General features: G+C 38.4%; 1 protein-coding gene across 1 annotated transcript in view; it reads right to left on the bottom strand.

The window, feature by feature from the left end:
* Positions 1–1036: 1036 nt before the first annotated feature.
* Positions 1037–23769, bottom strand: part of FAM3C (FAM3 metabolism regulating signaling molecule C) — a 38132-nt gene continuing 15399 nt past the window's right edge. Inside the window, exons 5-9 of the mRNA XM_006149216.2 lie at positions 17943–18001; positions 16493–16543; positions 14195–14279; positions 3756–3882; positions 1037–3257 (exon numbers count right to left, since the gene is read on the bottom strand). Of these exons, the coding sequence (XP_006149278.1) occupies positions 3168–3257; positions 3756–3882; positions 14195–14279; positions 16493–16543; positions 17943–18001 (412 nt within the window). The 3' untranslated portion in view covers positions 1037–3167. The remainder of the gene's footprint in view (positions 3258–3755; positions 3883–14194; positions 14280–16492; positions 16544–17942; positions 18002–23769) is intronic.

The following is a 23769-nucleotide window of genomic DNA, read 5'->3' as shown; positions in this document are numbered from 1 at the left end:
CGCCCTGAAGTTGTCTGTCCCATCACTGGACTAGAGGAAGGTTTTGAAGGTGGCGGGTCTCTTCGATTCCCTGCAGGACATGCACCCCTCTGCCTGCCCCGGCCATGGCCGCCTGGTAACAGCTCCTTCCCTGGAAGACCTACCCGCTTTTAGCTCCATCTTGCCCTTGGTGCGACTGGAACCTCAAACAAAGGGACTGCCATAAGGAGCAGCAATGAGGACAGGAACAAGGCCTCGTTAGAGGGAAGGAGCCTCAAGGGGAATGAAAATTAGTGACTGACACGCAATGATCAAAGGCCCAAGTACATGGCCGAAAAATCACCCTGGGAATGGAAAGGAAAAGAATCCTGAGGTAAAATCCTTAGAAAAGGTAAAAATCTGTTACTTTATACTGCTACTCTAAATTTATATGTAGGTATTGCTAAGAAGTTGAAATAATTAGCAGTCAAGTGGCAAATCTTCCTGACCAACACAATCTTTCCATTTCATATTCATTTGAAAAAAATATTCCAAGTGCATTTCCACTTTTACATGCTCTATGAACTGAACACAGTACATTTCTCGTTCTTTCATCTGAATGGGGAATGTCTGACCAAACTGAATGAAATCACATCTTTTCTTCTTTCTTTTGTCAAATTATTTATAATCTGTGTAAACTTTTAAAGAATGAAGTACAATACAGGCTAAATGGATTGAGTTTTCACCTGTAAGTCCATTTAAAAAGCAAGTATAATCTAGAAAGAACGACAAGGCTGGCCCCATATTAGATAGAGTGGTTAAGGAAGCCAGATCCCAAATGGCTAACCGAGATTAGAGTCCTGTCATCACAGCTTGAAGAACATGCAGGACACATGCATATGTTCAAACTCCTGATGGGAAGGAATGGAAGAAAAATTATTGCAGCCTGACCATACCTCACTACAAGGTACTTTCTCTCTCTGTAGAATGCATGTACTCTATGGCAATTAAGAACAAAAAAAGGCTAATGGTATATTTTACTTTAATCAAATTAAAGCCAGGAATATAAATACTCTGGTTCAATTTTTTTTCTTTTTTAATTTCCCAAATATCACTTTTCTGCTGCATTTTAACATTCATATGTTAACACACTCATTCTGGAAAAGCATCTGATTACAAATAAAAGTATCCGTAAGTCTTTAAGCACCATTTAAATAGGAAGATGCCAATGTCAAATTTCTGATTTTAATAAAGGAAATTCTTAACAACATTAAATGAGCACTGTTTTACTTAGAATGCTGGTTTTAAAAAGACCTGAAAACAAAAGGTGGTACAATTATTGCTTCCAAAGTTAAATTGGCACCAAACAAATGGCAGAGTTGAGAAAAAGCAGTTACGTGACCAACCTTTATCACGTCTTTCAACATTTTACGCAACTGTAAAAGCCATCCTTTTACAGTGTTTGCAATAAAAGGATGTCCTGCCATCTAGATACTTAAATTCTATACATGTTAAGATCTATCCGGAAAATATTGCTATGTTTAACCACAGCAATGATTTCATTTTTTCCATATTAGCTAGAATAATAAATGCTCGAAAAACATTAATGTGAAGTTCTGTAGGTATATTACTTTGCCAGATAATACAAAAATTCACAATGCAAAACCAACAGTATTTATTATTATTTTTAAAAAAGTAACATTTATTTTACAATCCCTGGAATTGTAAAATAGCTATTCATTTTTTTACATAATTGAGGGAAGTATTTTAAATGTCAAAATATAAGCACCAAAAATCCAAAAAGTTTACAAAAACGATTTAAATGTATAAGGTGCATTTATTCATGGATTACATTCCATTTGAGGACACAAACAATATCCCAATGCTCATTATCTTTAAGAAATATGTCAATTGTTTCTAACTTGGTCTACAGCAAAATCACAAATACTCCTCTTAGGCTTTTTATACCAGCCATCTAGAATTTAGGCTCAAAATTTAAGTGCTGCCTTATACTGTGAATGGCAGTTTGATCACTAAATTTATGTTCTAGTTTAAGATTCTTTATATACAACACGTATTTAATGGCTGGAAAAAAATTAAATTAAAAAAAGTCATTTAGTGAACATCTAAAATTCACCCCAAAAAAGTAAGATCTCATATATTTTAATACAGGTACGAAGTCACTTTGGGTCAAATTAAATCATTTTAAAACATGTACCAGTCCACTCAGTAAATTAGGACTTTTCCAAATATGCCATTATAGCTTCGGACAATAATTGCTGTCGTGAAGTCAGATGAAGTAAATACACAATTTCTTGGTTTACAAATCAAAATGACAGTGACAGTAAAGCATACCTCTTTCCAAACCTCTTGGTCAATGCTGAGAACACTTAAATAAGGAAAATATATGCTGGCGGTGCCCTCGAAGTCCTGACTTAGCTGTCCTGACGCCTTGGGGAAGGTGAGGAAGGGGACTTGGCCTGGGAACCCAGGTCCGTGGAGCTACGTCAGCCTCCCTCTAAGTAGCTTATACAGCGGGGTACTCACACTGCTGTCACAACGTCCAGCGTGGTCCTGAATGCCACCTACATTTATATTTACCGTGTACAGTGGAAAAAAAAACCATTTTTTTTTTGTTGTGCTTTTCATGTACCTGACATAAGTTTTCATAGCAAACATTTTATTTCTCGGTTTTTTGGGAAGAAAAGAAAAAGACTAAGAAGAGAGAGGCGCATCGGAAGGGTTGGGGTGTAGAGCGATACCACACATACAACTAGCCAAATCTCTTTTTAATTTAAAAGATACTGTCATCACAAGGCAATATACATATATGTATATATAAAAGAAACCCAAGTCTTCTCCCTAAAACCCATATTATTCCATGATAGATTTTCACAGCAACCAGTATATATATCAATACATTTTTCACAATCTGTTCAGTTATCCACGGGGTATGCTTTCAGAGTTACCACTGCCGTCTCAACACTGTACTTTCAGGGAAGTGTGCTTCGAGATGGCTCGGTGATGTGCTCCTTATGATGACTATTTACAAAGATAGCTATTTATGTTAGCAATAAATAATCCTGATATCAAAAGAGATAATGCTCATGCACACACCGAGATGGCTGCATGCTCTTAAAATATTTACATGTAGTTTCTCCTCTGCAGCTCTCCCATGAAGAGCGAAAGTGCGCTTCCTTCCGTTTCCTTCAGTCTTGTTTCTGAGGGATGCATCCTTCCATTTCTACAACTTCCGGCCACCCTTCATATTTGTTTGTATCCTTATTGTTCTTGATGTGCTATTGAAACACAGTAACAGTACACAAGTTTAAAACCTTCACTCTCATTCCAGTAACGCTCAAGTCAATCAAAGATGAGTTTATATAAATCACTGCTCATGAGATCAAGTGAGCGACCCTCAGGGCCTGGAAAATTTTTAGCAGACCTTATTTTAAATAATTGATTACCAAGAGCTTATGAAAACATATGAACATATTTAATATTTGCTTTATCTAATTTTCAAATACACTGGGTGCATTCAAACTAGCTAAAAGAGATTGTCAATGTTTTCACACAAAGAAATAATGAATTATTTAAGGTGATAAATATGCTAATTAGCCTGGTTTGACTATTCCACAATGTGTACGCATATTTAAACACCACACTGTACCCCATACATGCAATTATTTGTCGATTAAAAAGCAAACAAAATCCAAATAACTGGGAAGAGAATATGTACTTTAAGATTTCACACAACTTGTTTTTGTTCCTTAATTATAAGCGTCTAAGACACTGACCTGTTCAAAAGGGCTTTTTGTCTTAATTCCTTTTCCACCACAGAAGACCCAATTGTCTCTAAAACCAAGATTAGTAATAGATGTACTTCCCAATTCGGCAATGAGTCGCCGGGCCTCATCGTTGAGTCTTAGAGAGGGAGAGAAAGAACACGACAATAAACACAGGGTACTTTTATTTAACATCGATTCACCTAGGCTATTTAACATGAGCGAAAATGGGAACATGTCAGCTTAAATGAGAGAACATAAAGAACAAAGTTATTTTTGAGAGTAACATCCCTATTATTTGAATTCTTTAGTGGCAAAAGACATAAAATGCAGCAACTTTTAAAATATTTGTCAGTGGGTATATGCTCTTGCCAGAGAGAGAGAGAGAAGGGAGGAGGGAGGAAGAGACAGAAAGCACACTCGCATGAGGCATGGCCATGCCACATCCTCCCTCTCTCCTCCACCCTTCCCTCCCTTCAGGATTTCAGGCACACATACACACACGCTCAGTGTGCTTTTCAAGCTGGGACTCCAACTGCGTGTGGTTGGCCATGTGGGATCCAGCTCCCTGAACCACCAAGCCGCAGGCTGGCCCAAAATATTTCAATTCATTTTCATTTTATTCTGTTAGGTTGTCTGGAAAGGCATGACATATTTTTCTACACAAAAATGCCTCATGACTTTCCCAACTACCCAATTGTAGGAAGTACCTCTTACATGTTTTTATTTCACAACGGCAATTCACCTTCATTTATTTTAATTACATCCATCAAACACGTAAAGAATTCCACTGGTAGCACACGCTTACCCAGGCTACTCTGAGATGTTAAGCAATCGATATCATTGTAAAGTTAATAATCACAGTGAATATTCACTAAGTCCTCTGTAAATTACATCTGAACAGAATAAAGATAAATGCTGCTAGAAATCTAGATGATTTTAACACGAAGTTTTATGTCAAAGAAAATGAATGTTGAGAATGGGAATATAAACTGTACATCACTGATAACCACCAAGTGGTTATTCAGTAAAAATGAAAATCCCACCCACTTACCAACTAAACACCTACTAGCATGAGTAAAGGCAGAGGCAAAAGTTAACCACTAGGGAAATTGCTGATGGAAAGATGCCATTAAACAATTTTATGCTGAGTGATTCTCTCCCCTCTATCTCAAAGGGAAGAAGAAACTCAGTAAGGAAACACGCTAGCTGTAGGGCTAGGAAAAGATAACAAAGCACCCTCTGTGCAGGGAGCTGGCCCTGTGGCCTCTCCGGCACCCAAAGACAGTGTGCACAGGTTGAGAGGTCTGTTCTGCTAAAACGTGTGGCAAGGCAAATTTGACATTTGCAAATAGCCAGAATGCTAGTGAGGAATGTACGTGGTCATGCTGCCGTGCTGTTTCAAACATCCCATGCTGGTATCGGCTAGCTCCTTTGATATCTTAAGGACAGAAACACGAGGTACAACAGTTCTCATTGAAGTAATCTGAAGATAAATGAGATAACATACATGAAAAGGAAAAGCTTCCTAACAGAGAACTGCATTTACCCTTAACTTTCACAATGTAGGCAGACCACATTCATGGGGAGCGGTGGTGTCCACGGCCCTGGGTGCCACTGTCCACCTCCAGGAAGTTCCCCAGGATCAGGGAGAAAATGGACTACAGCCATGAATATTGATCCTGTCAGACTAACACAGTATAAAGTGGTGACCTACAACTAAGTGAACTGAAGAAAAATGTCTCCAGGCAAAACCACCAAAGAAGTCTCAGCTCGGTGAAGGTTCTGAGACGGTGGAAACACTGCACATGCTTCTTGCTTTCTCCCCAAAGTTCCTCGGCAGCTGTTCCTTGCACCCAGCCGTACATGAGCTAGCCATGCCTTTTCACTGGTTTGACCACTTGGTGAGGTGCCTTTGTATTAGAGGGGAACTCCCCCCAAGTATTGCCTGAACTGTCTCCTTGTTTCCCAACAGTGATAAGGCTGTCAAATTCCACTCACATAGTTTATCCAAAAGTTCTATTTTCTGCCTACTTTCTTAGCACTCTTCACATACATCATCATTCCTAGATGGGTTTTGCTGCTATCACAAGATAAATAGTACAGAAGGCAGGTAGCAGGCTCGCTGGGTTGCTACTGTACATCAATCCCATCACTGTCTCTACAGAGAGGCCTTGGGGCTCCATTCACATGGATGTATCAGAAAATTTACAAACTGGAATTTTACAGAGGTTTAGGATTGCTCACGAGTATCTTGAATAATGAATGTTCACTTCACAAATGGCAAGACACTACTTTACACACAAAAAATGCCTGCAAAATAAGCGATTTCCAAATGTAGGTCTGGCCTCCTGCAAAAAGGAAGTAAAATTATTCTTTCCTGGGAGTTCTGTATCAACTGAAAAATATGATGAAGGATCAGCAGACGGCGTAATGGTTACACTGCTGGCCTCCCACATAGTCAACCATGGTTCGAGTCCCAGACTCCATGGCTTAAACTCATGCTGGGCATGTGTATGTGTGTGCATGCCTGTCCAAAATCCCAAGGCGAGAATGGAGGAGAAAGGACTGTGACCTGGCTGTCCTCCCCGGCAAGTGATTTCTCACTTTCTATCTGACTGGGGAGGGCTTCTACCACTTCCTGAAATGACAAGAATGGCTTGTCATGCCTAAACTGTGTACAAACAATGCAGTTCATTCTGAAAACCTGCCTTCTGTCTGGGAGTCCAGAATGTGGGACAGGTTAGGCAGAGGGTATCTAGTTCTATTTTCTGCCTACTTTCTTAGCACTCTTCACATACATCATCATTCCTAGATGGGTTTTGCTGCTATCACAAGATAAATAGTACAGAAGGCAGGTAGCAGGCTCGCTGGGTTGCTACTGTACATCAATCCCATCACTGTCTCTACAGAGAGGCCTTGGGGCTCCATTCACATGGATGTATCAGAAAATTTACAAACTGGAATTTTACAGAGGTTTAGGATTGCTCACGAGTATCTTGAATAATGAATGTTCACTTCACAAATGGCAAGACACTACTTTACACACAAAAAATGCCTGCAAAATAAGCGATTTCCAAATGTAGGTCTGGCCTCCTGCAAAAAGGAAGTAAAATTATTCTTTCCTGGGAGTTCTGTATCAACTGAAAAATATGATGAAGGATCAGCAGACGGCGTAATGGTTACACTGCTGGCCTCCCACATAGTCAACCATGGTTCGAGTCCCAGACTCCATGGCTTAAACTCATGCTGGGCATGTGTATGTGTGTGCATGCCTGTCCAAAATCCCAAGGCGAGAATGGAGGAGAAAGGACTGTGACCTGGCTGTCCTCCCCGGCAAGTGATTTCTCACTTTCTATCTGACTGGGGAGGGCTTCTACCACTTCCTGAAATGACAAGAATGGCTTGTCATGCCTAAACTGTGTACAAACAATGCAGTTCATTCTGAAAACCTGCCTTCTGTCTGGGAGTCCAGAATGTGGGGACAGGTTAGGCAGAGGGTATCTGTGTGAGTAGCCCCAGTAAAAACCCTGGGCAGTGAAATATAGTAAGCTTTCCTGACAGAGAGTATTTCACACGTGCTGCAATTTGTTACTGGACAATGAAGCATGTCCTCATGGCCACTTGGGAGAGGACTCTTGGAAACTTGGGCCAGGCTCTCTCCAGACTTTGCCCCCAGGTCCTTTTCCATTGCTGACTTTGCTTTGTATCCTTTCAGTCTAACAAATCACAGCTGTGAATCCTCCCAGAGAAAACCAAAACTGGTTTGGGAATCCCTGACACATGTCCCTATGCCACCTAACTATAGTTTTCTAACAAGATGACTTTCTTAATGACTTCTAAAGTTTTCTGATCTGCTTGCACAGAGCTTAAAGGATTATTTTACTATTTTTTTTAGATCTTTTCTATTTAACTGAAGTCAGTTTCATATTTCCAAAAGGAGTTTAAAACCATGGAAAACAGCAAATATTTTGAGCAATAAGTTAACTACACAGTAGGTATCAAATGCCCCATTGCTTTAAGGCCAGCATAACTAATACATTTGTATATAGCAAAAAATTGGAAGATAGAAGCTTTCTATTCTATTTAGGTGGATCATGAGTTTGTTGTATATATTTTAATCCTTACTACTGGTCTTAACTAGCCAGGTGGTTAAAAATTTGTGGTGGATAACTTATTTTAGCAGAGAATCTTCTTGAAAATAAGTAATTATCCTATAAATCAAAATATAGGAATGAGATCAAGTTATCCTGAAAGACAGTCTAACGCTTTATAAAGGCAAACTGGAGAAGAATATAAAGTGGGGACTAGAGATAGCAGTTTCTGGTTCTACTCCAGCCTTTGCTGGGAGAGGAAGCACATCTGACCATATAGTCACTCCATCCAACCAAGTCGTGCCTCTGCCCTCGAAGCACAGAAAGCAACGAGGAGACTTGACATTCTAGCCTCAGTTCTAAATTAACAGGGAAGAATCAGCTGAAAAGTAAAAGTATTGGAAACTTCGGGGGGGAAAAAAAATCACCATTATTTCCTCAATAGCCTGAAGAATAAGAAATGCTAGGTACAGACAGCCCTGTAACTTAGACTTTAAAGAGAGCACAGTACAAAAAACTAAGATTAGAAATTTCTATGGAGAGGCTCTTAACCTCAGTTCTAAATTAACAGGGAAGAATCAGCTGAAAAGTAAAAGTATTGGAAACTTCGGGGGGGAAAAAAAATCACCATTATTTCCTCAATAGCCTGAAGAATAAGAAATGCTAGGTACAGACAGCCCTGTAACTTAGACTTTAAAGAGAGCACAGTACAAAAAACTAAGATTAGAAATTTCTATGGAGAGGCTCTTAACAAACCCAGTACAAAAAACTAAGATTAGAAATTTCTATGAAGAGGCTCTTAAACCCACAGGCCCGACCACAGTGGAGTAAGTGGAAGGGTGCCACTCCTCAATGGTTGAGGTGACACTGGAGGCTGGCTTCAGATCCCCACCCATCCTGAATAGGTCAGGCATGGTGATGTGCCCCCGTGGTCCTAGCCTGTTAGAAGTCTGGGCAGAGACATGATGAGACCTTGTCAAAAGCACCTCTCCCTCTTTTTCTCCTTTCCGCGTGTACTCTTTCATTAAAAATAATAAATAAATCAATCAATCAAAACAGTCCAAAGCCCCCAATAATAATTTTCACTACATAATTGCTAACAATCTCAGATAAAAAAGGATAGTTTCTAAATTAGCCTACTATAGGGATGTTCTACAATAAGCTCAAGAAAGGAAGCATGCAAAAATCCAAGGCAAACCTTAATATTAATGACGAATTTTAATACTACTAGTAGGAACACCCATAGTGCACAGAAGGCAACGAGACTCATTAAACTTGTAAAAGTCACAGAAAGATCATTTGCTACTCAGGGTCTCTAACAAAGAGACCCACTGTTTCACAAGAAGGATGACATAATATTATCAGATCAAAGGACAACTAGCTTTTCTGAGGAGGTCAACATTCACAGGCCAACATAAGAAGGGAAACAGTCGGTTCAAGAACACCCATAGAAGTGCTTTAAAGTAAATGCGAGCTTCCATGCCCACTACTCCTCACACACTTGGATTCTAAAGGAGTTTATTAATATAATCTTCGAGGTAGTGTCAGTTATTTTAGAAGCATCATGGAAAACGGAGATGCTAAGACATGAAATGCTAAATACTTAAATTCTAGCTTTCAAAAAAGACAAGGAAAATTTTAGAACAATGATTCAACAAAAATATTGGGTTGTTGGAAAATTCAGAATGCATTTTTGCATAGAAACATAGAAAAGTACATCTTGGCTTTTCCCACAACCCAATATCTTTTAATTCCTAACAAAATTCTAGAATAAATGACAATAAGGAAATCCTCTGAATATTAAAAAGAAAGAAGGGGTGGGCAGTGGGAAAGAGAAAAGAGTAAGGAAAGCCAAGGTTACGTCATCTCAGCTATTTCAGCTTTTGACGAGGTTTCTGAGATCGGAGTACTGTAATTAGCATAGCCCATGAGTTTCAAGTGAGCGTCTGATAGTCTTGGAAAATTTTATTATGACTAAAATAAAATAATGAGACAGCAGCTGGATGATATGCCTTTTGGAGTACATTGGCAATTGTCTGAAAAGTAGTTTCTGCAGTCGATTAATAAATGATTCCCTTGTAGGGGCTTCCAGCAGGGTGGAACGCTGCCCTTGGTAAACATTTTTATCAATGGCTTACAATTAGACATAAGAACGACATTGGAGAGAATACAAAGTCTGGATCATAGAAACCTCATTGGACAAAGGTCAGAACCACGACAATGTGAGCCCCAATCAGCAAAATTAAGTTCCACAAGGATAAATGAATATAAAGTCCTTCATTTAGATTATACAAAATCATATTCTGAATGAAAAGACAGACTTGACTTGGCAGTGGTTTCAAAAAGAAAAAGTCTGAGATCAAATGAAACAACCAAAAACTTAGGAGCCAAAAATGTGATGTGAGTGTTTAAAGAAAATGAATACACTAGTCTGCATGAATATTCAAAGAAATGTAATCTCTAAAACATGGTGAGCTGCATCGGAATCGTGCCCTGTCCAGGCCAGACCACATCTGGAACACTGCATTAGATTGGGGGCATTCATTATATGAGAGATAATAATCAACGAGAGAATGTCCAAGAAATAAAGCCAGGAGGAGAAAACAAACTAGAAACTTAACATGATACAAAATTAAAAGAGGCATGTGTCTTGTGCCTGGAAAAGACAAAGGCCAGTAAGCTTCCAATACTTGAAGTATCAAATGATTTGGGGGACATATTTATTTTACTGTTGCTCTACATAACAAGTTAAGGACTATTAGGCATAATTTAGAGGGAGATCACCCCAAAAACACAGCATTTCATTGTATTTATTTTGTTTTTATTTCAAATAGAGAAATAACCAGGATCCTGGCACCTTTAGTAGTTTAAGAAGCTCAGTAATTCATAGAGAAAATCCAAAGGAATCTGGCCTAGGCTAGGACTCTGTCCCAGGTAAACGTGAAGATTCTTCTTATTCCAAGACATTCATATTTGAACTCTTCACATAGGCATGAAATGAACATTTTGGAGTATTCTCCAAAATTGGGAATGTGAGAGCCATATTTAGCTTGCTCAAACTATTTTAGTTTTTACTTAATAAACAAAAATCTTATTTTAGTGGGGATTAGGGTGAAACATAGACACCATCAAAGACCTATATATTCCTTAGAATGTAAGTTTTCTTAGATGCAAGTTGAATATCTTTTATCCAAAATGCTTAGGAAAAATGTCTTGGATTTATTTTCATTTCAGGACCTCCTCACTTAACAACCGACTTCCACACCTACAATGAGATCCTTCCGTGAACTGGTCCATAAGCGAGGAGCTCCAAGGCAGATGTCTTGTGGTGTGTCATGGCTCCCTAAATTTTTTGATAGATATCATGTGACACCACACTAGAATAATGTACTTCGATCCATACAAAAAGCATACATTAGGTAAGTACCAGAAAGGGACAAGACACACAACCCAATAATATAAATCCAGCTTAATTGTTTTTTATTTCATCTGAATACTACTATGGGTACACGATTAAGTACAAATTTATAAATGAGGTAGTCTTGCCTGATTGCCGATGCTTCCTGTAGTGAACACTGACTGACTACAAGAACGAGATGAAGACTGAGATGGGGGAGTCCCTGTACTGCAGAACTGGTCCTAAGTCTGAGCGGTTAGCAAACAGGTGGGCTATTAAGTGAGGAGTGGCTGGATGAGACATTTGGGGGTGGCATTCAAGTTTAAACATGAAATTCGTTCGTGTTTTATCCAGACCTTAAATACACAGCTCAAAGGTAATTTCATATAATATTATAAATAATTTTGTGCGTGAAGCACAGTTTGTGTCTACTGAGCCATCAGAAAGCAAAGGTGTTTCCCTCTCAGCCACCCATGTGGACAGTCTGTGGATCACTAACACTCCTGACTCCGAATTGAGACGCTACTGACAAGCAATCATCTTCTAACACTTATTCACACGTAGGGAAGTAACAGTAAAAACTATGATATATCATTAATACAGAGTCTTTTGGGGACGCTGAATATACTATGTGTTGTACCTGTGTTTTGATCATAACTCATGTGACATCAGGTGAGGAATTTTCTATTTTTGGTATGTCAGCACTCAGAAAGTTTCAGTTTGGAGTATTTTGGATTTCAAAGGTGTGGATTGGGGTGCTCAACATGCACACCACGTTCTTTTCTAGGTTTTTTTTTTTTTTTTTTGGAGAGGTTTTCACTACAGGGCGCATGCGTTCACCAGACAGACAGAGAGAGACATAGAGACAGAAAGCGAGAAATCACCCCACAGTGGGGGATGGCCACGCCGCAATCCCTTCTCCTCCATTCTTCTCTCGGGATCTTGGGCACGCATGCACACGCGCCTGGCGTGAGTTTTAAGCCACCAGGTCCGGGACATGAACCGCGGTCGCCTATGTGGGAGTCCAGCAACATAGCCATTACACTAACTGCTGGTTCCCTCTAGTTTGTTTTTTAAATGAACATTCTAGTCAAAAATCAAGAAATACTATGGAGTGGCCCTGTGGCCTAGTAGTTAAGGGAGATGGATTCCATGTGGGCGCGAGCGTGGGCATGTCCAAATTTCTGAGGGGCTAGAGAAGTGGAAGAAAAGGGACTGCAGTATCACCATGCCTCCTGGGGAAGAGGGGTGCTTTCTCCCTTTCTCTCTGTTTCTCTCTAGAAAAATGGCCTTAAGGAAATAAATTGATTGTTCAATAATTATAGGATAATACATTTTGCTAAGTAGGACAACTGCAAAGAGCTTAAGTGTCCAGTAATAAGTATCCTATTAAATAAATTTTTCTAAAGAATTATTTTATTCATTTTAATTTGACCAGAGAGGGTCAGAGAGACAGAGAGAGAAAGGGGGAGAGAAGGAAGGAAAGTGAAAAAGCAAGCCACCAGATCCAAGGCTCAAACCACAGTTGGGCATGTGGGAATCCAGTGACCTTAATAACCACACCACCTACCGGCCCCCTTGTTAAATAGATTACAAATCATAACATGTTTTAAAATTAAGCTAAGCAGACATGAACAACTTTGTTATAAAGAATATTTAAAGACATAGGAAAATAATCACATAAATGAAAAGATATGCTGCAAATACAATCATTCTAAATATTTAAAATAAAGAAAATATGTGCATAAAGTCAGGGATAGAAATGGAAACAAAAATATCAATGATTATCACCAGCTAGTAAGATAAACTGTAACTTGTTTCTTCTTTGCACTTTTGTATAATTTAAAAAAAAAAACTGCAAAATACAATTTTAAGGAAAAAAGTTTAAAAACTATGATCTGTTAAACTTCATAGAAAAGATATTACATCTCTGTCTTTGAAAATTCCAACTCTAGGGACCAGCAGTTGGTATAATGGCTATGTCTCTGGACTCCCATGTAGCCAACCACAGTTCAAGTCCTGGACCCAGTGGCTTAAATTCATGCTGGTGCGTGTGCATGTGTGCCCAAGATCCTGAAAGGAGAATGGAGGAGAAGGGATTGTGGCGTGGCCATCCCCACTAGGGGGTGATTTCTTGCTTTCTGTCTCTCTGTCTGTCTCTTGTCTTTCTGGTGAGCACATGCGCCCTATAGCAAAAACCTCTCCAAAAAAAAAAAAAAGAAAATTACAATGCTAGAAATTTACACTAAGGACATAATTAAAAGTGCAAAAAGAAAAATCATGTACAAGGATATCTATCACACTGTTATTTGTAAGATGAAAAATCCGGCCATAAGCATAAACCAACAGGGTGAACTAGTGAACTAACTATTCTTAAGCCATAAAAAAAATACTACTGAGGAATATTAATACCAAAAAAAAAAAAAAACCAAAAAAAAACCACACAAAACAACTTTAAGGTTTAAAAACAGAATATAAAAGCATAAAAAATGTTATGTACAATGTAATTCTAATTTCACAAAAATAAATGCATAAAAAGTAAACAGAAAGGGAGCAAACTAAAAAAAAAATAAACAAACAAGCAGGCCCTCCACGGTGGTGCAAGTAGAAGAATGTTGCTGCTTGGTGGCTGGGGTCCTGTGGGAGGCCTGGCTTAAGCAGACCAGGGGAGGTGGTACATGCCTGTTCTTCTAGCTGACTAGGGGGCTGGGAAGAAAGACTGCAATATGATGCACCTTTGTCCAACATACCACCCCTATAGTAAGCCCCCCAATCTGCTCAATCACTCCTTCCTAGTCTCTCTCACTAAAAAAAAAAGAAAGAAAAAGTTTACAGTGTTTATCTGATAGTAAATTACTTCATTCTAGTTTACAAATTTTTTTCCAAATGATAATGTATTGCTTAAAAGAAATCATAAATTACAGCTCCAAAAAGCTGTATGAAGTTTTAGGTTTACATACTTGGTTGCTCCATCATCATATGTTCCCATTAAGACTATCGTTCCGTCTTGTATGGCCTTCAGAAACTCAATAAACGGTGCCACATCTGAAAAATAAAAGACAGAGTTGGGGGGTTGTTAAAAGTGATTAGCTCTAAAAATCAATAGTATAAAATATGAAGTATCTGTAAACCAGTCAGTCATTTCTAGTGTAGAGTTTGTCCCTTATAAGATCCATCATCAACTCCATTTTCCCAAACATGATTTATACTATGTCTTTTGCACTGATATTCCTGGGGCTAAGAAAAAGCCATAGCAAAGTCATGTCAGAGCTTGACTGATAATTTAAGAATCTTACAGATTTCTGAGTAGTCAGTAACCGGGACTATCAAAAACCTGATTCTGAGGCTAGGGGGCAGGAGAGGCTCATGGATTTCTTAAATGTAGGTAAAACTGTTTCTATGGATACTTTCCTAGAAAGAGGAGCTATATAGGTTTCATTCCATTCTCAAAATGATCTGTAAGTGAAAAATATATGTGGGCCAGCTAGGTGACAGGGCAGTTAAGGCAGCTGATCCCACATGGCCTACTACGTGGTTCAAGCCCTGGACCTGGCAGCTGGAAAAACACGTGAGTGTGTGTAAATGTGTGTCCAAAATTCCAAGAGAAAAATGGAGAAGGGACTGTTGTGTGGCCACAGTGATTTCTCACTTTTGCTCTCTCTCTTTGGCCCATAGCAAATTAAAATAAGAGAGAAAGATATATCTGTAAAAACACACATACAGAGAGATTTAAAGGATCTTCTAGGTATATCTACTTGCCATGAACTATAGTAAGGAATGTAGGTTAGGTTGTCACTGAAAGTCAAACTAATTATGACAAATATTACAGTCACTACTCACTAAATCTAATAAATCAAAATCCACCAGGACTTCAAAATAAGCCACTTCAGTGACTGCAAACTGGTGATGCCAGATAAAAAGGTCAGGAGCTCCAATTCATTTTACATCATGACCTCTTTACCAGCTCAGGTTGCTTTGTAATCCCCAAGTCTAATAATATTTCAAAACTAGGTTACTTTGAATTCACTTGGTTTCTTTCTACAGCCAAGATTCCAAAGACTTTTGTCTCATTAATTCTATCTTATAGTAAGAACATTTTCCATTTGGGAAGTCTAACCAAGTAGCCAACAACTTATTTCCAATTACATGGGAGGATGGCAGTACAGGGCAACTACATCTTCACTGGAAGAGTGTTTTCAGGAATAATTAACCTAATGTGATGAGGGGAGTGGGGAGTATCAGTGCTTCTGGTCACACAACTGATTTCAACCACCACTTCGGAAGAGTGTTTCTACATCCTACACGTTGATAAGACCGATTAATAAAACATTTATAATCTAAAATGGATGGTAATATTTTACATGTGTGTGGTTTTGCTGGCTATGAAATGTTTACCTCATCTCCTTTAGGAAATAAATAATACATGGACATCTTACTATAAGCTGAAAAAATGTCAGAAAAACGGAATTGTTTAAAAATTCAACATAAATTTCAGGATGTCTAGTAGTTATTGGCTTCCAAGGAATGTACAAATGAGAAGAGGTTCTACTGAAATCCTCATTTCTCTTTAACTTCAGTAAAAGACAAACCAGTATTGCATTCCTTCAACTTGAGGAAGAAACCCCTTTCTTTTGGGACACATTCTTCAAAGCACCAGTCCCTTGCCTCTGCATACTGAAACTTCATCCTCCTTGAGGGATTCACAAATATGGGGAGGAGAATTATCTGTGGATTGCTTTAAGTCCCATCAATCAGAATGATAGTTCTATTCCTTCTCTCGAATATTCATCAACTTCAATAATTGGCCTTAAGTCAGAAGACACAACAGGGATGAATAATAGAACTGCAGCTTTTCTAAAATATGACAGTTTATCTTGTATATGGAATGTTTCTAGTCATAAATAATTTCTGAGTCTGAAAAATCCTTCATAAAGAAAGTAATTCAGTCAATTGGTTATGTAGACCTTCAAATTATAAGCTTTGAATTAGTTCTCTTGTAAAAAAAAAAAAAGACTCAGATTTTTAGAAAACTCTCAATTTTGGTATTACTGTGCTCAATTACACACCACAGATTTACAGACTATAAAACACATATAATTCGATCACTTACATATAAGCTGGAAATTTATTTAAAAGAAACTAAGATAAACCAAATGAACTCACAAATTGTACCACTATTCTCTCACTAACGGCCCCTCCATTACATAGAGGTGATTAAGTCAGTGCCAACAAGAAAAAGTGAAGTTATTCACGCTTACCTCCTCCCCACATGTCAAAGTATTTAGTGTCTAATACTTCTCCTGTTTTTCCTGAAAGAGATTGAATTCATATCAAATACAACTGAAATATACCATACACTGTATAAGGTGAATGATCTTATCCAATGATTGATGTGAATTCATTAGCGGAGAAGGAATTACGTTGACAACTTTAAACCTGAATTGCATCCTCTGAAAAGTTTTTCAAGGGCAGTTTTTGGACCAGATTTTCTCATTGTCTTTTAAGCCAGAAAGTGGCAAACAGAAGTTCATTACTGACTGTAGACCACTCCAATTCAAAGGCGGATATATTTCATCCTTACGTGTTACCTTTTTCCTATACTTCATAATTACACAAAAATATACAAACCTACCAGAAAAAAGAAACTCCTTGAATCAGATGCCACTTTCTATTTTATAGCCATTGTTTTTATAAAATTTGCATTTAAAATATACTTTTGCTATTGATTAAATAGACCAATACCTAGGAAAATGAAGAAAGTAGAAGTGCAAAAATGTTCAACTTGTGAAAGAATTAAAAAATGTTTTCCTTCACTCTGAATTGGGTAAAGTAGCTGGTAGTTTCTAACCATCCCACATAGCTGACAGAATACTAACTGTACCGAATTAGAGAGAAATGGTAAGCAGTCAGGCCTTACTTCAAGGGTGCAGATTTTCAGATTTTATTTTTCTAGAATACTCAAGATGTTCAGGACTCAATGAATGTATTTACACTAAAGAACCCATCAGAAGAATGTAGACAAGATTTAAAAGTCACAATAAATTCTCACTCTGTTCCTCCCCTCCCCATCCCCCAGTCTCCACCTTCTGCCATTTTAAACATCCTCATTCTTGTCAACCTAGCACTTCTTATGTTAGGACTCTAAAATGAGCAGTAAGATTTCACGAATGTAACGTTGAATTGGTTGTTTCCTGACAATTTCAGGGGAAGCTCTCCACATACTACACAGCAAGGTAGCATGCTTTTATGAAAGCATATTATGGAGCCAGCAGATGGCATGGTGGTTACATCACTGGACTCCCACATAGCTGACTGTGGTTGAGTCCTGAACCCGGTGGCTTGAAACTCACACTGGGTGCGTGTGCATGCACGCCCAAGATCTGGGAGGGGAATGAAGGAGAAGGAATTGCAGCATGGCCAAGCCCCCTGAGGAGAATTTCTCACTTTCCCTTTCACTGTTCTGTCTCTCTACCAGGCAAGCGCACTCTCCCTGAGGCAAAGGAAAAACAAAAAACCTCTACAAAAAATAAAATATGTTATAAATCCTCAGACAGTAAGTTCATCTGTAATATGGTGGTAAGGGGACGAGGAGAGGGCTTTGGTGTCATGAGTAGCACTCTAACCTGAGCCCTTTAGTGGAGAGCATTTTATTTCAGAACCCGAAAATGTCTACTGTCTACAGCTCTAACCAAGACAAATTATTCTTACCATTTGCCAAGGCAACATTGATCCCTCTTCCAACATTGTTCTTAACACCACTCATTAAGCTGAAAGGGGGAAAAGTCAAGACAAATTCAGAGTTACATATTGCACGTGAGCACATCACAGAAATAAAAATTAAAAGGGATATTACATATGTGCGGTTGTTCAGTACTGAGGAGTAAATTTAAAAGTCTATAGTAAGACAGCCGCATATTGAACAATTTTATAGCAATGCCCTTAAACAATGTCCTTAAACATTTCACACACAAAAACATGTATTGCCAAGTTTTAAGGCAGAACTAATTGACTCTATTTTTGCTGCTCTGCATCTGATTATAAAATATTACTTTAGAAAACCCTTTAAACAGATGTTCTGCACTATTCTCAAGAACTCAAATGGATTATCTCTTTTCTACATTCTAAAATATCAAAGTTTTGAAACAGAAATGAGATACCACTCAACTCCTTGGAGTCTGAAAATGAGAGAAGGAGAGCACTCCGTCATGAACGTTCAGGTAACTGTGAGCATGCTCATAGAGATTACCAATGTATAGTTCCTCTCTATTCAGGAGGAGGGATCCTGTACTCATAATTACTATATCTAGGGACCAGCAGTTGGCATAATGGCTATGTCACTGGACTCCCATGTAGTCAACCATGGTTCAAGTCTTGAACCCAGTGGCTTAAACTCTGCCAGGTGTGTGTGTGCCCAAGATCCTGAGAGGAGAATGGAGGAAAAGGGATTGTGGTGTGGCCATCCCGCCTGGGGGGTGATTTCTCACTTTCTGTCTTTCTGTCTCTGTCTTTCTGGCGAGCACACATGTCCTATAGCAAAAACTTCTCCAAATAAAAAAGAAAACACTGTATGTAGCCACAGTCTCCTGTATGGTCTACCTGAGATGAGCACATCCACTTGCCAGCTCATAGACCATTATATAGACACAGGGTGACAGAGATGGTCGGAATCAGTGACATGTCTGCTTCTGCAGTTAGTCTGTTCAGGTAGACCTGTTCAACTAAAACCGTAAGTGCTATCGATTGTAAAAATCCAGGGTAATGGTAATAGTCTCAGCACCATGCGGTTCAACGTCTGAGGATTAAACTGGTTTGACGTTAAGGACAGCATGTGACCACATATTCTACGTGTATCCATACACTGATACGTCTAATATACACATATAGGTACATTACTTATTATAAACTACACTGACATAAAGAATCTGTAGTGCAGAATTTCACAAATAAAATCTGTAATTCTTAATTATTAATTCTACGTAGCCCATTGATTCTCACAGAACACGTTAGCTGATTTTCATGGAACTTAGATCTGTAACTTATGGCTACGGCTGATGGGTAAGTGCAGTTCTAACATGAATATTGGATGATGCTTTTATTTATGTTAAAGGGGAAGACAAAGTAAAAAAGTAACTGAAAAAAATGAAGATTTATGTTGGAACTCCATGTGTTCGATGATGTGAGCAATGTTTTTATTGAATTAAATAAGTTTTGACACACTAGAAGACTATTTTCTCAATGTTTTTTTGCTAACCATACTATAACAGCTACAGATAGGACATACTTTTAAGTTTAATCTGCATAATTCATGTTTTCTCCTCTTTCTTAAGACTGGAACCTGAGACTACAAACTCTCTGTAAAGAGAAAAAGGGAACACTAAAAAGATCATACAGGGCTAATCCTAAGACATGTACTTAGGGAACCAGATCCCATATGACCAACATCAGTTTGAATCCCGGCCCCAGAGACTTTAAAACAGGTGAGTGTTTATTAGCATGTGTGGCCAAACTTCTGATGGAATGGAGAAATGGTGGTAAAAAAAGGATTGTGGCATAACCAGGCCCCATTCAGGGGTGAGAGGTGCTCTGTGTCTCTCTGGTGAGAGCATGCAGACCCTGGCAAAAAAGAAAAAGAAAGAAAGAAAAGAAAAAATGATACAGAGAGAAACACTCAAAGAACACTATAAACAAATCAAAAGTTCTAAAAGGGGAAGACAACAAAATGAGATAATAAAAAAATAAAATAGTCTTAAAGCCCTCACATATCAATAATTAGAATAAATATAAATAGTTTAAACATATCAAATAAAGACAGAAATGAGAATAGTGGATTAAAACAGGACCCAACTACATGCTGTCTACAAGAAATTCACTGTAATTCTAACAATATAGGTAGTAGAAAGTAAAAGGGTAGAGATACTTCATGAAAATATTTAAAGAAAGGTTATCACTCAACAATAAAGAAACAAATAACACAATATAAAAGGGCAGTAGGTTTAAATATACAGAAGACATACAAATGTCCATAGGCCCATGAAAAGATGTTAGACATCATTAATCATCAGGCAACTACAAATCAAAACCACAAGGAGATACCACCTCATACCTACTAGAGTGGCTACAATCAGTAAGTCAGATAATAACATGTGTTGACAAAGATGTGGAAAAACCAGAGCCTTCATTCACTGCTGGTGGAAAAGTAAATTGATGCAGTCATTTTTTTTTTTTTTGAGAGTTTTTTTTCTTATTGGGCGCGTGCGCTTGCGAGAAAGAAAGAGACAAAGAGATAGAAAGCGAGAAATCACCCCCCCAGAGGGGATGGCCATGCCACAATCCTTTCTCCACCATTCTCCTCTAAGGATCTTAGGCACGCACGCACACATGCCCAGTGTGAGTTTAAGCCACCAGGTCCAGGACGCGAACCATGGTCGACTACATGGGAGTCCAGCGACATAGCCATTACGCTAACTACTGGTCCCCTGGTGCAGGCATTTTTGGAAAACACTCAGCAGTTCCTCAAATAGTTCCACAGAGTTACCATCTGAACCAAAATCAACTCCCCTATATATACACAGAAAAATGAAAATATATGTCCACATAAAAACCTGTACATAAGTGTTTATAGAAGCATTATTCATTAGAACCAAAAGTAGAAATAACTCAAATGTCCACCAACTAATGAACGGATAAACAAATGTGGTATGGCCACACAGTGGGGCACTATTCAGCCTAAGAGGAATGGAGCACACTGACGTATCGCTACAAGACATATGAATGGTGGCTAAGGCGCTGGACTTCCACATGGTTGAAAATGTTACACTAAGTGAAGAAGCCAATCACAAAGCACCACATATATCATGTATATGAAATGTCTAAAACTGGTAAATCCATAGAGACAGAAAGTAAACAAGTAATTAGTCACAGCGTTGAGTGTAGGGGAGTCAGGCAGGAAAAGGCAGGAACAGATGGGCAATAGCTTAGGGGTACAGAGTTTCTTTCTGAGACATAAAAAAATGTTCAAAAATTTGACTATAGAAGTTGCCTATCTTTGACTATACAAAAAAAAAAAGACTGTATACTTTAAATGAGTATGTCAAAGCTGTTTGAATAAAGGCAGTAGTTTTAAACACACAAATAAAAAGGTCTTTGTTTTATTATATTGCTGCTGGCATGGTTAACCTGAGGGGTATAGTTTCAAATGCATTTGCCTTACTCCTTTCAAAAACAGGTAAAATATTCCATCGTTAATATTAAGAAGCAATAGCTATGATTAACATGTTAGAATAATAATTAAGATTGACAGTGACTTTTCCAACTACAGATCATCTCTGAGCATGCTATTGTATTTAATAAACTTAATCTATTATAAAATAAAGAAATACGAGTAACAAAGAAACACAATGACATAAGCTTCCCACAAGAGGGCAGCAGCTTATCAATTTTTAAAAAACAAATTCGAACAGGGAAAACCTGTCATACGAAAAAACACCAAAGATCTAAAATATGCAAAGATTGATCACATGGGGTGAAAAAAATTTTAATTCTTCATGAACATGAAAGTCCCCCTCCTTACCCCATATGTCCATGGAAAAAATCTAAAGGAAACTGATATAATCTGTAGCCATCGACATCTCCCACAATTTTGTTTCAAATACCTACTGTATATTCTAGCTAAAATTTCTCAAAGTGGTGAGAGGAGAAATGGACAAACTATGAGTTTATGAGCCAGTTCCAGCCAGCTGATTTTTATGTTGTTTCCTTGTGATTTACTACTCAGGAACTTAGAACGGTTTTTATGCTTTCAAATGGCTTCGTTTTAAACAATTATAAGTTCCTAGAGAATATTCTTGATTTTTATCTCTTGGCCTTCACAACTGAAAATACCACCTGATACCTTGTCATCTGAAAAAGGAAATGCTGGCATGGTGGTTAACGTGCTGGACTTCCACATGGTTGAATGTGGTTTGAGTCTTGGACCTAGTGGTTTAAAACTCATGCTGAGGAAGTGTGCATGTGTGCCCAAAATTCTGAGAAAAGAACTGAGGAGAGATCGTGGTATGGCCATTCTCCTGGGACGTGGGGCGAAATATTTCTCACGTTCCCTCTCTTAGTCTCTCCACAGAGAGTTGCATATACCCTATGGCAAAAACCTTAAAAAATAAATAAAATAAACTCAAAATTGTTTCCTACATAGTCTCATATCAAGCATTAAGACTATAATAAAAGGTATAATTCCTATTATCAACTTCATATAAACTGAAATTAAATGAGTATACACCCTAAATGAAAGCTATAATTAGAACACCAGTAAGTTCTATGGGTTCTCTACTGCAAAGGGAAAAAAAAAAAAAAAAAACTCTTTTTTTTTTTTGACACTTGAGATATATACCTAGAATTTTCTATTTCTAATAAGATGTTTCAAATGCATCTTAACCTCCTTAATATATCTTGACATCCTGACTTCCTCTACTTACCCATAAAACTATGACCGTCATCTTATTCCTAATCTTTTGTCTGCATCAATTTCTTAAACTCGGCCTAGGATAAGATGGGCCAGATAATTCTTGTGAAGGGACCGACCCGTGCACAGAAGGGTATTAAACAGCAGCTCTGGTCTCTACAAGAAGTACAACAGTTGTGTCAACCCAAAATGACCAGTGTCCCCAGGAGCGGGGGCGATCGGCTTCTGCTGAGACATGCTGATCCAGAATGGTAACCTCCAAAATGAGTTGCATGTACTCAGAGAGTTGCAAGAGAATATTAAAATTCCTGCTTCTGTAAATTTCTACTTTTGTATTTCTTTTTTCTGTTCATTGAAAAGCCATGGCAGTAACTTCTACTGTTCTCTCTTCCACTTCCCTAATCAATTTCCACAGAAGCCAGCCAATTTTTTTTTTGTTTTTTTTAAGAAAATCATGACACGCCAGAGTTCAAAAACCTTCCCGTAACTTCTCCACACTTTCCCTGCAAAGACTCCAAGTTCCCATGTGGTCTGGCCCTTTTCACTTCTTCCAGATCTTTCCCAATGAGGGTCTCAAGATGCTCTTCCATCTGTCTAGAATGTTCTCCCACTGGTCACCTGGTTGTCTTTGTCCTTATTCTTCGGTTCCCAGACTATATGGTACTGTCCCCTACTCCTTGATTTAAAGTCTCATTCACTCCCACCTGTGCTCCCTGCAACCCATACTCCTGCGCAGCTGCTGTCACAGCGCAAAAGTACTTACTTACACTTACTTTTTAAATATCTGCCACCCCGCGAGACTAAGTTCCATGAGAGGAGGGACTATGCTCAATAAAATTCTTATGGAATAGGTGAATAAATGATGATTACAAAATTCATATTCTTTCAGGGACCAGCAGTTGGTGTAGTGGCTATGTCGCTGGACTCCCACATAGTCAACTGCAGTTCAAGTCCCTGACCCAGTAGCTTAAACTCACACTGGACACATGTGTGTGCCTAAGATCCCAAGAGAATGGAGGAGAAGGGACTGTGGCATGGTCATCCACCCTGGGGGGGGGGGGGTTTTTGGCTTTCTTT

This window comes from Tupaia chinensis, unplaced genomic scaffold (assembly GCF_000334495.1).
Source record: "Tupaia chinensis unplaced genomic scaffold, TupChi_1.0 Scaffold000257_1, whole genome shotgun sequence".
Taxonomy (NCBI): Eukaryota; Metazoa; Chordata; class Mammalia; order Scandentia; family Tupaiidae; genus Tupaia; species Tupaia belangeri.
Note: the sequence above shows the minus strand (reverse complement) of the source record. Positions and strands in the feature narration are given on the sequence as shown.